Source organism: Psilocybe cubensis, chromosome 10 (genome assembly GCF_017499595.1).
Source record: "Psilocybe cubensis strain MGC-MH-2018 chromosome 10, whole genome shotgun sequence".
Taxonomy (NCBI): domain Eukaryota; kingdom Fungi; phylum Basidiomycota; class Agaricomycetes; order Agaricales; family Agrocybaceae; genus Psilocybe; species Psilocybe cubensis.
The window spans coordinates 2,984,353-2,999,286 of NC_063008.1; the positions used below are offsets into that span (position 1 = coordinate 2,984,353).

At 44.1% G+C, this 14,934-nt stretch overlaps 3 protein-coding genes across 3 annotated transcripts; all 3 read right to left on the minus strand.

Moving 5' to 3' along the window:
- Positions 1-3,919: 3,919 nt before the first annotated feature.
- JR316_0011171 (uncharacterized protein) lies at positions 3,920-4,497 on the minus strand (the record flags this gene model as incomplete). Its single annotated transcript, XM_047896832.1, has 3 exons — positions 3,920-4,054; positions 4,116-4,292; positions 4,357-4,497. 3 exons carry the CDS (start codon positions 4,495-4,497, stop codon positions 3,920-3,922), a joined length of 453 nt encoding a protein of 150 aa, XP_047744877.1.
- Positions 4,498-9,315: 4,818 nt separating this feature from the next.
- On the minus strand, positions 9,316-10,531 carry JR316_0011172 (uncharacterized protein; the record flags this gene model as incomplete). Its single annotated transcript, XM_047896833.1, has 6 exons — positions 9,316-9,423; positions 9,487-9,833; positions 9,898-9,976; positions 10,028-10,263; positions 10,331-10,372; positions 10,435-10,531. 6 exons carry the CDS (start codon positions 10,529-10,531, stop codon positions 9,316-9,318), a joined length of 909 nt encoding a protein of 302 aa, XP_047744878.1.
- A 1,919-nt stretch (positions 10,532-12,450) lies between these two features.
- JR316_0011173 (Cytochrome P450 monooxygenase verL) lies at positions 12,451-14,439 on the minus strand (the record flags this gene model as incomplete). The annotated part of the gene is made up of 8 exons (XM_047896834.1): positions 12,451-12,682; positions 12,753-12,857; positions 12,918-13,066; positions 13,126-13,284; positions 13,341-13,603; positions 13,655-13,755; positions 13,809-14,332; positions 14,419-14,439. 8 exons carry the CDS (start codon positions 14,437-14,439, stop codon positions 12,451-12,453), a joined length of 1,554 nt encoding a protein of 517 aa, XP_047744879.1.
- Positions 14,440-14,934: the final 495 nt, after the last annotated feature.

Consider the following 14,934-nt stretch of genomic DNA (forward strand, 5'->3'; position numbering starts at 1 on the left):
TCCAGTATGAACGGGGTACCGTATGAGTACGGAGTTCGAAAGCAGGACACAGACTCTGGACAGTCAACTATACTCGCTGACACACCGGATGCATGCGCAGAGACACAGTCCCATGCTATTGATTTCGGTCCAGCACTTGACGACAATGGCTGGATCAAAGTTCATTGGACCGTTGGCGATGATAAGTGGATCGACACCGACGGACGCGGATATGGCTGTCCGTTATGGCTGTCCGTTTGCACATTTAATACCAATCTATAAACTTTTTTTCCCATACATAGAAGTCGCAATTATGCACAATTCCATATACATAATCTGGTGTCCAGTATAGAGAAAGATGATTTCCAAACATATAAATCCAGTATCCATACATTCATAGGTTGCACCCTTGGATACAATTTTCAGTACCATACATATAGTTTTGGTGCCCACATATACAAATCACAATCCCTTACATAGAGCAAACACTCCCTTTTATACATATTTTGTTCCCTCACTTATATCTGAAGGTTCCTCGTATGATTATTCTTACCTTTCTTCACCCCGAAGATATACAGTCATTTTTCGGCATTCTGTCTATGCCGTGCATGCCTAGACATCGTGAGAATCGGCAAATCTCGGCAAATAAGGACACAAATTACGGTTCATTGCCTGTATGCCTGTCAACACACGCTGATTGAACATTTCAAAAAATTCACATTTATACAAGCAGTAAATATCCTCCTGTGAGTGCTGATTGCATAAGTAGATTGTTTTTATAATGTGATACGAGTGCTTTGGCCACTCCCAGACGGCGTGCTAAGGCTTAAAAAGGCCTAACGTTGAGGTTGAAGACAGAAAATTGCATTGGAATAGCCTATATGTAGTCTTATGTTATTTTAATGTATAAAACAATGCTCCTAATGAATTGTATAATCTTGTAACGACCATCCTACTGTCTTCACAAGTGGCAATCCACTGCAAAGCGGGACGAAAGTCGAGTTCCCACGCCTCTACGGCACGGACGGCACGCATAATGTTCTTCTGGACAACTCTATATCTTCGGACAAAAATTAAGATACATGAGGAGAGGGCCACAGACTATGGTACTGAGTTTTTTATGTACGGGTAGCATACTCTTATGTGTGCAGCTCCCATTCAAACTGAAGGGCATGCAAAGACAATGATCCGGATAATTTCTTCTATGCTCGGAAACCATTTCTCTATAACCAGGACACCAAGGTATGTAGTTGAGTTCAATCAAAATTACAACTTATATGTATGGGAAGAAAAGTTTATAGATTGGTATTAAATGTGCAAACGGACAGCCATAGTCCGTTTGCACATTTAATACCAATCATTAAACTTTTTGTCCCATACATATAGAGAACAGTTTTATACGATCCCCACTATATATATTAATGTCCCACTCATAGAGAGCTAGTTTCCGAGCATAGAGGAAATCATCCCGATAATTGTATTTACAGAATCTTCAACTTTAATGAATGGTACATACATATATACATCTCACCCCTATATATGACATCCCGTACCATACTTTGTAATCCCCTCCCCATATATCTAACATTTTTTCCAAAGACATAGAGTTGTCGAGATGACTAATACCCTGCGTGCCGGCACTGCCGAATCCGTGTGGGAATTATATTTGTACCCCGCTTTGGGGTGGATAGCTACTCCTGAAGCAGCTAGGGGAATACTTTAAGTTCAGATGTGCATTAAAAATTTCGAGTTTGATGATGAAACACAAAACCTGTGCGTATAGCTGACCCTGAGTAGATTGACCACCTATAACTTCAACTTCAGGTGTATTTAACCTTAACCAAACTTAACATATCTGCTACTGGCTGTTATCACAGCGCTTGGCTCAGAAAAAACACTCAATAATGCTGTATTTAGCTTACATTATAGCATTCACAATCGGTTAGTATTTGAAACTGTGTCAGTGCTTACTCTGCCTCTGCCTGTGTCAAGGTGAAAAACCAGCAATGTGCTGTGATTCGTCTGGCTGATTGCCGAGATATGCCGAATTCGCACGAAGGCAAGCTTGCCACGGCAGGAACGAATGTCGAAAATCACCTGTATTTCTTCGGGACGACGACAGGTAAAATCTAAGATTGCCGGAACCAGTAGATATATGTGGGGGAGCAAAAAATGTATGAAACGGCATGGGTTTCCTATGTAAGGGATTCTAATATATATATATATATGTGGGCTCCAAAACTATATGTATGGTACTCAAAGTTGTACCTAAGGTTGCAATATACAAATGTGTGGATATGAGATCTTTATGATTGGAAGCCTTTTCTCGATCTTCGGACACCATAAGATATAGTTATTGGAAGACTTAGTCCAAGACTTCTAAATATGGGACAAAAAGTTTAATGATTGGTATTAAATGTGCAAACGGACAGCCATACATCAGATCCAGGGCAGTTGAATTGTGTGGCTGAAACAGGTTTACACATACTCACATATATTTAGCTGGGAAAATGGGAGCAAGCATGGCGGATGATCTCCACAGACGATACTCTCACACCGGCAAAAAAAATTCTGTAAAACCTTCTATGCGACCCAGAAAAGGTTGATTCAAACCTTGTTCCTTCAAAGCAGGTAAACACGTCGTATGCACGCTTCAGGTGGGCAGGTGTAGGATGTGATGTCTTCATCTCCAGCTTTGATGAATCTAGGAATGTTGGGTTACGTGAAATAGCGGTGATTTGGCAGGCTGGGAAGCAAGATGATAATCCTTTAGGCGCGCGTTTGTATTAGGAGGTAGATGATGTGGAAAATGATGGAAAGGTGTTTAAAGTGCTTGAAATAACTTGCATACTTAGGTATACCTCCCTCCTCTCTACCTGACCTCCACGCTGCACGCACACATCACCGTTAGACGCTGCAAGAGGCTGCAAGCAATCCGCTTTCTCCAGTTCCATTCACATTGTGTCATGGCAAGAGGTAGACATCGGCTCTAACAATGTTCAGGGCGGTAAATAACTGAGAGAAGGGATCAAATGGCTTACTTTTGCACCCTTTGCTGCACACGCACACATGCGCGTCCCATAATGGTTGGACACTGCACAACCAACACTCCACCCAACCCACTGCCTCCAATTCCCTCCACATTTCAATGTTTCCTTTCAATGGTGATCGAATGCCTGTTCTTGAGCTTGAGTGACATAATGGAACACAATTGAAAGAATCGGTGGCAAAAAAAGAAAGAGAAGTTGCGGTTATTTGTTTGAGTGTTGCGGTCGTGTGACGGCGGCATCCTAATCAGGAATGCCGAGCAGATCCGGCATGGACATGCCGGTGCGTCACAGTTTTCTATCGTTTTCTACAAGTTTCGTATTTGATATTCTTCTTGCTCCTTTATCTATGACGTAGGTAGTACAGTAGGGTATATAAGGAGCAGGTAGAGTAGGTAGAAGGACAGGCCTTGAATAGACACTTTTATCCAGTCTTTTTGAGGTTTCTCGTGTGCCGGGACTCGTGACTTCTCACGCCCCGTCACAGGTCGGCCGGGAAGAACCGGGAACACAATTCAGGGGCGCGGCGAGTTCAACTTGGAGAACTTGATTTTTGCTTGAGTCGAATAATATCAGTATTTCTAGCTCAGTATAAGACTAGGAACTTCTAATGGAGGCCTGATAAGTGACCGGTGTGTCCTGCAAAATTGTTTCGGGACCAGGTTTTTATTTTCTAATGTACCGTACGAGCGTTATTCATGCATCGTTGCAGATGAGGGTTTCTAATTCAAGTCCCATCGAGTGTCTTTTTACTGGCGCTGACAGGTTACATCTTGACATTACCGTCCCCGTAGGTAATTTCAACTATGAAGTTCACGGAGCGGTATGCCAAACATGTGGCAGGGAACTGGAAGACGCGGTGAAGCAGTATTTCCAGAATGTACTCCTACTCATTAAACATCGATGTCAATAAAATGGAGGACGCCACCCTCCACAAGAACGGGACTTCCATCGGTTCCGTCAATGTTGTAAATGTTGGTCAAAACAATGTTATATGGTGCATTAGCAACATAAAATCCATGAGGTATCTAGCAACAATAACACAATAATCAACGCTCATTCACAAAACTAGCACTGAGATATACTCACCGTAGTTGTGAATGAATCAGAAAGGGCTCCTGCGGGGATGGTACGTCGAGCCAGAACAATAGGCTGCTCGAATCCGTTATTGGCATCGGATGAAACCTCAATCGTAAAATCCAAAAACGACGGAATGATCCCAAAAGTCTTCACCCCGCAGGTAAAGTCAACAGAAATGTTGATCGTCTATTTTTCAAATAAATTTAGTCATATGTCAACTACGTTTCAACGCATCTTGTAGAAACCTTACATCACCCGGTTTGACTGTGGTTGGGTTAACAATAACGACACCGAAACGCGTGGCCTCTGGGCAGTTCTGACGACTTGCAATACTGGAAGCAGATGCAAAGCCAGCCAGAGACAGGAAAGCGGCAAAAATGGAGAACTTCATTGTTGAGTTGTTGTTGTTGGCTGAAGCGGCGAGTATAAATGGGTTGGATGTTTCTAAAGTCACCAAATCGCTGGTCATTGTAATGTCATTGTGCCCCACCTTTTATAATGCCTCACTGTACGGTAATTATAGTATGACACAATTATCCGTTGAAAATGCGAAGTGTCCGTCTTTAGACATCGATCAGTTCAAAAATAGCTAATGGGGAAGTAGTTGTTCCCATTAGTCCTAATCACCTATAGGGCATACCTGCCCGCAATTGTTACGGACACACTCTGTCAAACAACGGAGACATATATTTTCCAGTGTCAATGTACAATGTAGATAACTATCTTCAACAACGATATCACCAGCTGAACATTACACGATGCTTCTTTGTTATTTACGTCTCCGCAAAGCAGAAAATATCGCAATTCATGATATTGATGTGCAATGGAATGTGTAGCTGCCACATCAGGTGCGTTATCATTATTTGAATTTCGGATGCACTTGATTCAAATATCCTTACCGCCTCTCGGAACCCACTCACCGCGAGGTTATGTGTGTAGTGGTATGGCTGTCAAGAATTTGATTGCGAAACTGATATGCCGAACACGCTCTTCATAATTTGTTCACATTTCACTTTCCACTTGAACTGACTTATCCCGTTAGCTTTCCTCGACATCATTTCCACTGGCTTCCCAACCACGACGCGTACAACGAAGAATTACCAACCCTCGCATAGATCCATTCAGATTTCTCACCGCTGACCTCATCTTCAAGTCGGCCCGACATCTAACAAGTCTGCGAACATCCTATCACATCTATCTACCTAATTCTGCTCCAAGCTTCGTGTTCCTTCATGGAGTTCATTGACGCATCTGCCATCAGCGCATGTCTCTTGAAACCATCCATGCCAATCGCAATGTGAATCATGTACTCTCCGAGGGTCGCCCACTGTACAACGCCCGTCTACTTGCACGTCCTATCTCTTAAGTGATCAATTGCTCGTATGCCCCATAACTTTTGTGAGGTTTGAGTATGCACATATGCACATCTGAAATGCACATGGGCGCTTTGGAACCAACCACATACGCGTACAGGGTCTCGCTATTATCAAACCCTTTCCAAACTCGCAAATCCTCACAACCTGGACCACGTCTGAGACGCTGGACCTCCCGCCTTTCCTGCGCCTTCTAGTGCTATACTTTTCGCTCGCTCATATGTTCTGCTTTGCATAAGCACATATTGTACACTGCAGACCGGCCAATATGCTGCACCATCACCCCTCCTTTACGTCGCCCCAAAGAACCCTTGATTTTACTAGTCAGCGTACGATTTGGCCGGTGTGCACTGATATATGCGCAATGAAAAGGAAAGGAAAGAATGAAGATGCAAAAACATAAAGAACGTTCAGTGATTTTGATATAGAGTGAGATGGGGGTACGGTCGTATCTCGTCATCGCGGTTATATCCTTATCTAACAGCACGTAGTGTATTTGAGGTGGCGTAAGAGGATAGAAATGGGACAGGGGACGGGGATAGATAGGTGGCGATGGACGTGGCAATGGACATCAGAGTTCAGAGCCAGGCAAACGGTCGGTTAAAACTCCTTCCTCATCATTCGCATTGACTTGTAGTGCGAGCGAGGAGACAGACAACGGTATACAGCATGCTTGACAATGATGGTCAAGGCTTGGTGCTAGCCAAGGTAGCAAAAACACAGAACAAGAAGCAGCACCAAAACGAGCAAAAGTAACAGGGCCCGGAGAGTGGCGAGCGAGAACAACATCCGGGATTGAGTATCGGTCCCTCTCTCTGCACGTTCCGCATCCCATTTCACATGGTGACACCTCCTTCATATCCACAACACCTATCCCCCTGCTTACAGTCACTCCGAGGACCATCAACATGTATTAGAATCTGCTGGAATAGACCCTGTACGGTGCTGCATCAAGCTTAGAAAACAACGCCGGGTACTTGGGCGTATAAATGGGAAGGGGGTGTATTTCGTGAAGGCAGGGTTGAGGGGATAGGATCAGGGTAGTTGCGAGGGTTGTGGGGAAGAAGTGAGATAGGCAGCAGCAGCACTGAGATAACCGCAGCACCCAGCGAACAAACCACTCACCTGGACGTTCCTCGTCGTCGTCCTCCTCCTCTATTCCGCAACATTTCCATCTCGCGTCCCATCTCCACAGTAACGTATTTCTCGAGTCATGTAATGTTTTTGCTGCCATTGAGTGGTTGAGGGACGCGATGGTGGTGGAAGACGATGACAAGTATCGGGTTGTTTGTCCTTGCTGTTGTCAGGGACATTCAAACTCCGCTGCAGAGCACTCAGCACAGAAGCTTTCAGCCCGGTTTTCCGTTCATAGGAGTGGGTGTCCCAAACAGGAAATGACCAAAAAATGGAGAGAAAAAGAGAGAGACTCACGATGCTTTATTTTTGTCAAAATTTTGAAGAGAAATTACTTGAAATTACTCGAGAATATGTATGGATTTGTTACAAACATAAATTTTGTAAAATACCGTGTGAAACGAGAGGCAAATTTTCAAAGATTTCGCGCTGACGCGCGTCCGAGAAATGGTCCATGTAAACATGTACCTTTTACTTTGTCTGTACTCTAAATTTGTCTGATATTTTTTATCTGGGCATTATTTACTTTATATGTGATCTAGAATATCTCTCAAAGAGCCTCAAAAAATCAAACCAGGATGCCCGTCGAGCGTGAATTGAATACAGAAATGCGCAAATGTGGCTGTGTTGCGGCACCTCGGCTGGCAGATAACATTGGGGGTGGCAGATAACATCCATACGTATTCTACTGATTCGACAGCACTTACTCAAATTTTAAAGGCACATATGTGTATACACCTTCTTTACATACTTGAATGCATTTTTTTCATTGCAGTTCATCCAAAGTTTTATGGTGAAAAGTGTGAAAAGAGTAAGCTCGGATTATGCCGGGCAGATAACATGGCAGATAATATACCCACACCTATGATCGGTAAACCTTCAGCGGTTTTCCGTTCATAGGAGTGGGTGTCCCAAACAGGAAATGACCAAAAAATGGAGAGAAAAAGAGAGAGACTCACGATGCTTTATTTTTGTCAAAATTTTGAAGAGAAATTACTTGAAATTACTCGAGAATATGTATGGATTTGTTACAAACATAAATTTTGTAAAATACCGTGTGAAACGAGAGGCAAATTTTCAAAGATTTCGCGCTGACGCGCGTCCGAGAAATGGTCCATGTAAACATGTACCTTTTACTTTGTCTGTACTCTAAATTTGTCTGATATTTTTTATCTGGGCATTATTTACTTTATATGTGATCTAGAATATCTCTCAAAGAGCCTCAAAAAATCAAACCAGGATGCCCGTCGAGCGTGAATTGAATACAGAAATGCGCAAATGTGGCTGTGTTGCGGCACCTCGGCTGGCAGATAACATTGGGGGTGGCAGATAACATCCATACGTATTCTACTGATTCGACAGCACTTACTCAAATTTTAAAGGCACATATGTGTATACACCTTCTTTACATACTTGAATGCATTTTTTTCATTGCAGTTCATCCAAAGTTTTATGGTGAAAAGTGTGAAAAGAGTAAGCTCGGATTATGCCGGGCAGATAACATGGCAGATAATATACCCACACCTATGATCGGTAAACCTTCAGCCCGTCCATGTGTTCTCTTCCTCGTCTATCCAGAACCAGAATGTCCATCAAAATCCATATGTGGCCCTGATTACGCTAGATGCTAGATAGGTATACTCTGCTCATGGTTTGGGAAAATTGACACCAGCCCCTGCTTTTTGTCTGGCTTACCGTCCTTCCCCTTCCCTATCAGGCACCCTCAGGCACCACACGAATGAGTTTGGTGAGTTTTCGATGACGAAATGGGATGGGGAATGATAGTCGTGTAGGGCAAGTACACGTTGGAGATGGCGGAAAACGAGGCGAAGATATGTCGTAATCGGTCATAAAGACGTGGGGGGAAGCAGACGACATGCCCAGATAGAGGAAGACACGCAGGAACAAGTACAGGTGCATGGGAGAACGCGTTGGATCATGCAAGGTAGTAATAAGCGACACTTCACACCGCACTGGACGCATCTAAGAGAGGATATATGGAAAGACGTAAGAAGCATACCAACTACGTGCTATGCACACCACCGCGATTCAGGTATAGGTCGGTGTAGTTTCCACGGCGTCGGTTTCATCTGTGCGTCAGTACTGTGGGAAGGTGGCGAAGAAGAGGTGAGAGGTGAACCGTACACTAAAAATAAGCTCCCTCTCCTCCTGCACAATACACTAATGGATTCTCATCGAAAGCTCAGGTCATCTCCCCGCGTTCACGCGATTCCAGACTCGCGATTGAATTAGAACGTCGTCTCAATTTATTTTTTAAAGATATATTTGGCAAAACGGGTGCAGAAAGAAAAAAAAGGAGGAGAGAGTGCAAAGACGGCAAAGCGTGTGGCTTGCTTGCAGGTACACATCTGCTTCTTCCATGGCCTCGCAATCGTATCTTGCTTAACACCACATAATGTCCGTGCGATGCTGATACTAGGTTACGCGGCGTGAGGCAGGGGATCTGATGAGGAACACGTGGGTATTTTCATCCTTGCCAGCGAGGTGGGCTTGGTGTGCTTGACGAGATTAGAGATGGAGACGGCGTAGAGCCAGAGGGTAATCCAGACCGGGTTTGGGTCTTTCTCCATCGCATCAATACAGTCATTTTCTAACAAATGTGGCTGACTGTGAAAACATTTTCCAAGAATATATATATACAACGTTGGAGATTATGAACACCTTTTAGCCATGGGCCAATGTCAGCCAGATGCAGCATCATTAATTTGGTTCAGCGAGGCATGTGAGGACATGTTAGCACGATGGCTTGCAAGCACCAATCGAAGGACCATGGCAGTTGGAACAATCCCCTGAAACATCACCAACCAATGTTAAACCACTAATATCACGATTAAACGCTCAGGATAACTCACCAGAACATTTTCAGCGACAGTGGCATAGGTTTCCAACGCAATCAAAGGGGATGTTACGTCGCTTAGCTGAGGAACCACTGAACAAAGGGCAACGACTATGAGAATAATCGAGTATATCGCGGATGTTTCGATAACTATAGTGAGGATGCGCATGTATCGGTTTCGTGAGCGGGAGATATCACGCGTGGAGCTGTATATTTTGTATCCGATAAGGATGGTTGCGTACAAAGTTGTACACAGGGAGGAAAGAAGTGTTGCGCCCGCAATATAGTTTATTCGAGCTTGGCCCTGTGCTGTATTGATTTCTGGTGTCATCCAGAGAAATACAAGGTCTGTGATGGAGAGGGCTGGCAATCGGAATATATACTGATCAGCTAGTCAAATGGAATCTTGAAAGTTGATAAGTTATACCTGATTCTATAACCAACAGCGCAACAACGACCGTAATTACTTTCCATGAGTTCCCCCACATTCCATAGCATCTCCAAACCTGTTAATGTGCAAATAAGTTTTATTTGTAATGGATGACAGATATACGAACAAGTAACATATCCGCAACCACAATTGAGATATTAGATATCAGCCCAAGACCCACGCGAGTCCATTGAGGAATCGTCAATGACGCTTGGAATATGGAATTCTGCGTCTCTCCACTCGTGATGATGTTATGGTCAATTCCAATCCACTGAACAACAAGATTGAAGAATGAAAACACGTAAAGTACTGTAACCGCAGCCAACACCGCACGATGAGCCACGGTTTGTGGCCTTTTAGATACTGACAATATCGAAAATTTGCCTTCAGCGCCTATGTACAGTCTACATGAAAGTCCAGAAACACATACAGTAGAGATATGCAGTTGCTCCATATACGACTGTGTAGACCCCTGATAATCCAATGCTCGTGGACAATTGATCTATGCGTTCATAACATATCACGTCTAATCACCTGTCAAAAGACTCTGCAACATTATCGTGTTTAACTGAGTGATCCCAATCACATTTTCTTCGATCTTGTATGGGAAGTCGGAACTGAGGGGATCCATGGGTGCTACTTAATGATGTTCGAGCTATATGTTAAGAGTATATGTAGAGATATCCTTGTTCTCACGCAACGAACAAAATGATGCTGATCCTGTTACTGTGGAGTCAACATTCACAGCACGCCAGAAGACATGCTTACGCCCGTCAAAAAATCTGACGCATTACCTAGGCAGCGTGAGCTTCTGAAGTGATGTATCATTCATGTATAACAGTCATTCTACTTCTTGGGATGCAGGTTGAGCATTCCAGATATTGTATCACTGGCGTTGACAATTCTAAGGTTGACGTGATCAATCCTGTTGTCTGTGGGATTGTGTTCTACTGGAAAAATCTGTCTCTTATAGCTAAAATAAAAACACGGCTGTGTTATGCTCATGATGATTACGGGAACATATTCTATTGTTTTGTTGGGATAAATGACTTGCAGCTTTAAACCGGTGATGGAAATGATTCCTCTGGTCCACAGGTCCAATTCCATATTTGCATAGTCCAAACTCCTCTAGACAGCGGGAACGCCATAGCTGCGTCCCTCAAACGGATTTACTGGAGACTGTTTACAATGTCTGGGATATCATACGCTATTGCTTCTAGTGGTTCGACTTTGGAGATGCTCAGGCTGCGCATTTGGGTACTCTTCTGTATTTCTCTTTCCGTTTTTTGCATTGCTGTGGTTAGAAACCTATCAGACGTGTATATATGCACATTTGAGACACATATCTGGATGTAAACCGTCTATTTTCAGGTTTTCTATGTTGTGGAGCTACCACCAATTCGCTCAAGTCATATTTCCTTCAGGCCCTTTAAAATGTTAGCAAGACTTACTGTGCATACACTCAGATGTGCTGTTACATCTCACTCGCCTAGGATGTGTATGTGGTGAGAATGCGTACCTAGCACCCGGCCAGCAGTGAGCGACAAGTCCATCCCATCGCACCACCTCGCTGACTCGGATCTGCTCTGTACTTTGGAACTGCGCAGGTATGTGACACGACTGGGACCAATTCTGGACACTGGACGCCGATTTATCTCTCCATCAAACGGTACCCCCTCGAACCGGTGGTGGCCAGAGTAACTACAATGTCAACGGCTGAGGACGCTGAGCGCGGAACAGCACTCACACATATCAGTATTCCCTTCTAGAATTTGTAGGGCGGTGAGTCCAGTTGGGCTTGGAGAAGAACTCACACAGTATATGGCAGTCGTAATGAAGCTTTCCGCAATGAAAGAGGATGCGTTGAGGTGTGCTGTGCTGTGGTAGTGTTGGAAGGGACGAGGTGGGTCATCCCTGATCGGAATTCCCGCCGAAGGTACTCCCGACGCTGCCAACGTCCACATCACTTTGTCGTTCTGTCAGCCTGTAGGCTCAATGGTGAGGTTCAAGCAATGCGACGACATGGATTTGTATGAAAGGAGATGTTTGAGGAACTGCACTGGGATGAGGTATGCGGGAATTTAATAGTGTTGACGGTGCTGAGGGTTACAAACACGGTCGGTCAATATCTTGGACAGTGTCTTGTGGTGCTGAGAACAGCCAGCACTGCGGGCGATGACTGCTGTAAGTTGAACAAACAGCCATTGTTTTACATGTTTTATGTAAGTTCAGCTGTAAGTTCAACATACAGTCTACTTACACTCAAAAATAATCGCCTTTTATGGAAATTATTTGAGTGTAAGTCATGATGTATGTCGAACTTACAGCTGAACATACATAAAACATGTAAAACAATGGCTGTTTGTTTAACTTACAGTAGTCGTCGCCGGCAGTGCAGACGGATGTAGGGAAAGGATAAATAGGTCGATATTAGCAAAGTATGGTACAATGGCAAATTATATATATATAAATTATAATGGATGATATAGAGATGTAGAATGAAAAACAATAGTATAGAAGGAGGAGAAGGACTGAAAATAAAGAGAAGAATCAGAGGTATACAGGAACGTCTTCGGCACTGTCTAAAATGTTTGCAACGCCTTCAAAGCGAGGAGTCAGCTCCACTCTGAATGCCTTTGGAGTACGACCAGAGAATCCTTCATATTCATCCAGACTGATTGGTTCGTTTTGAATGGAATTGAAGTTGAATGACCAGAGTAATCGCGAGCAAACCAACCATAGCTCGCGTTCCGCCGTTTGAATCCCGGGGCATATTCTTCTTCTAATATATATATATTTATATATCACACATGAGCCAGTGTTCAAGGAGGACTTGGAGTCTATTTGCTCACCCAGCGCCGAATGTCCAATGATCACGAGCCATGGGATCGGAGAGTTTTGAGGATTCGTTGCTACTGAGACCGTCATTGAGATATCGCTCGGGATTGAACGAAAAGCTGTAGAGAGTAGTCAGGATCAGGATCTATGTGGTGCATGAATAATGTAGAAGAACTCACGGATCAGGGTATCTTGTCTCGTTGTGATGAATGGTATAGCAGTTGAGTATCACGACGGTGTCTTTGGGTATATAGTTCCCCTTATAAGCGAAATCTTCGGTTGTGAAATGGGGGGTTGCATTCCAGAATGGTGCGTGTACGCGTTCCAACTGGTGATATGAGTCTTTTGTCAGAATGGCTTCGATACACGGAGAAATATGAAGATGACCTCTTTGATTATAGCTCGAACGTATGGGAGGTTGAACTCGTCCTCGATGGTGGGCCAGCGATCACGTCCAATGACTCTGTCCAGCTCTTGTTGAGCTTTTACACAGATATCAGGATGAGAAATCATAGTTGCAATGAACCATTGGATCATTACAGATACCTGTAGAGCATCGACGTTAGAGGGCAAGCTTGACTACAACAACTTATTCAACGAACCGAATGTACTCCTCCCAGTGTGAAGACAGCTGATAGCATGCAGATGTCTTCCCAGTCAAGCTTCTCCGTCTCTTGATTTTCCAGAAGAGTTTTGATCAAGCAATCGGGAACATCCTCGCCGGCGAGCATCTTGTCCTTGAACTGGAGAATCATTGAGCCGTAGGTGTCAATGATGTCGGCGTATAGCTGATGTCCCCTTTTCTTTTTCGAAGTTGGGATATACTGAAGAATTGTAAAGAAGTCGATTGCATTTGCCCACGGTCCTATGCTTGCTGTGAGATTGGGCGCTTAAGTATTCTTGGGATATCACACACCACTAAGTTCCATGAATTCCATGTTCAATTTCATCGCTTTTGCGATCAAAGGATCTTCAATTGACGTAGTTCGCATCCCAAAGGAAAGCATCAGCATGTTGCTAACATAAACCCGTCAGTTTCATTGATTTAGAATAGTGATGTGACCACAAACTTCAGTGCGTATCTTACAGAAGCTTGTGCGGGGCTTAATGGGGTTGTTCCTCGCTCGCTTTGCTCATATAGAGCCTTTATTAGCATATGAGCCTCGTAGTCCATGATATCTGCATGGTCCTCCATGGACTTCGGACTCAGGGCCTGAGAAGCAAGCCGCCGATGCTGCCTCCACTTCTCCCCATACGGAGAGCCCGTAATAGCACGACCTCTTAGAATAACTTGACTTTTCAAGAAGTATCGCTTCCGGCTGGAAAATATCGCTCCGTTGGTGACGAGCAGATCTTTGGCGACTTGCGGGTCGGAGATGACTACAAATAGTTGATTGCCCATCCAAATAGAGAAGAGGTCTCCGTATTGCTTTGCCCAGCTGTCCAGTGCGCGCTCGGAGTATTTGCGTAGGTAGGCGTATCGTGTTGGGGGTCCGGGAGGGATGGTATTGCCATCTTTGTCCCTTACAAGACGACGAAGGGCGATGGGGCTTAGAAAATAAGCGCCGAGAAGTAAAAGAGATACGGTGATGAGCTAGAAACAGTTACGTTGTGAGTAGAAGCCAGTATATATGTGGCTGTAGAAGGCACCTGGAAGGTTAGAGCGAGGGAAAAACCCACAATAGATCCAACGAACAACATCGGAGTCAGCAAAGAAATTGAAGAAATTATTTGGAATGTGATGTCTCTGTATGTTTTCTACTCTCTTTTATAATCATGATCTATACAAGAACATGTGATGAGATAACAGGAATGGGGAAATGCAGGTGCACTGTCTATCAATGCGAGAGCAATGCAAGATGGACGACATTGTAAGTACATGGCTCTGTACCTCGGAGAGGTTTTCAAGTCGGCCCCTAAATCGATGCGTCTAGTGTGCATACATGATGTCAACACTGGAGAATGATGCCATGTTCCGCTATGCAAGTACAGGAGTACTTGGTCGATATATTGTTCCGCCATACAAGTGTAGAAGTACTTGGACACTGCCACGTTCCGCTGTATCAGTGTACTTGGCACCTATATTTATAGTGCCAGGCACAAAACATAAATATGTGGGTGGTGCGCGCTTCTCCAAAGATTACTCATTCATTAGACCCCGCAGGCAAATGATAACCGGTATAGATAGCGGGCATG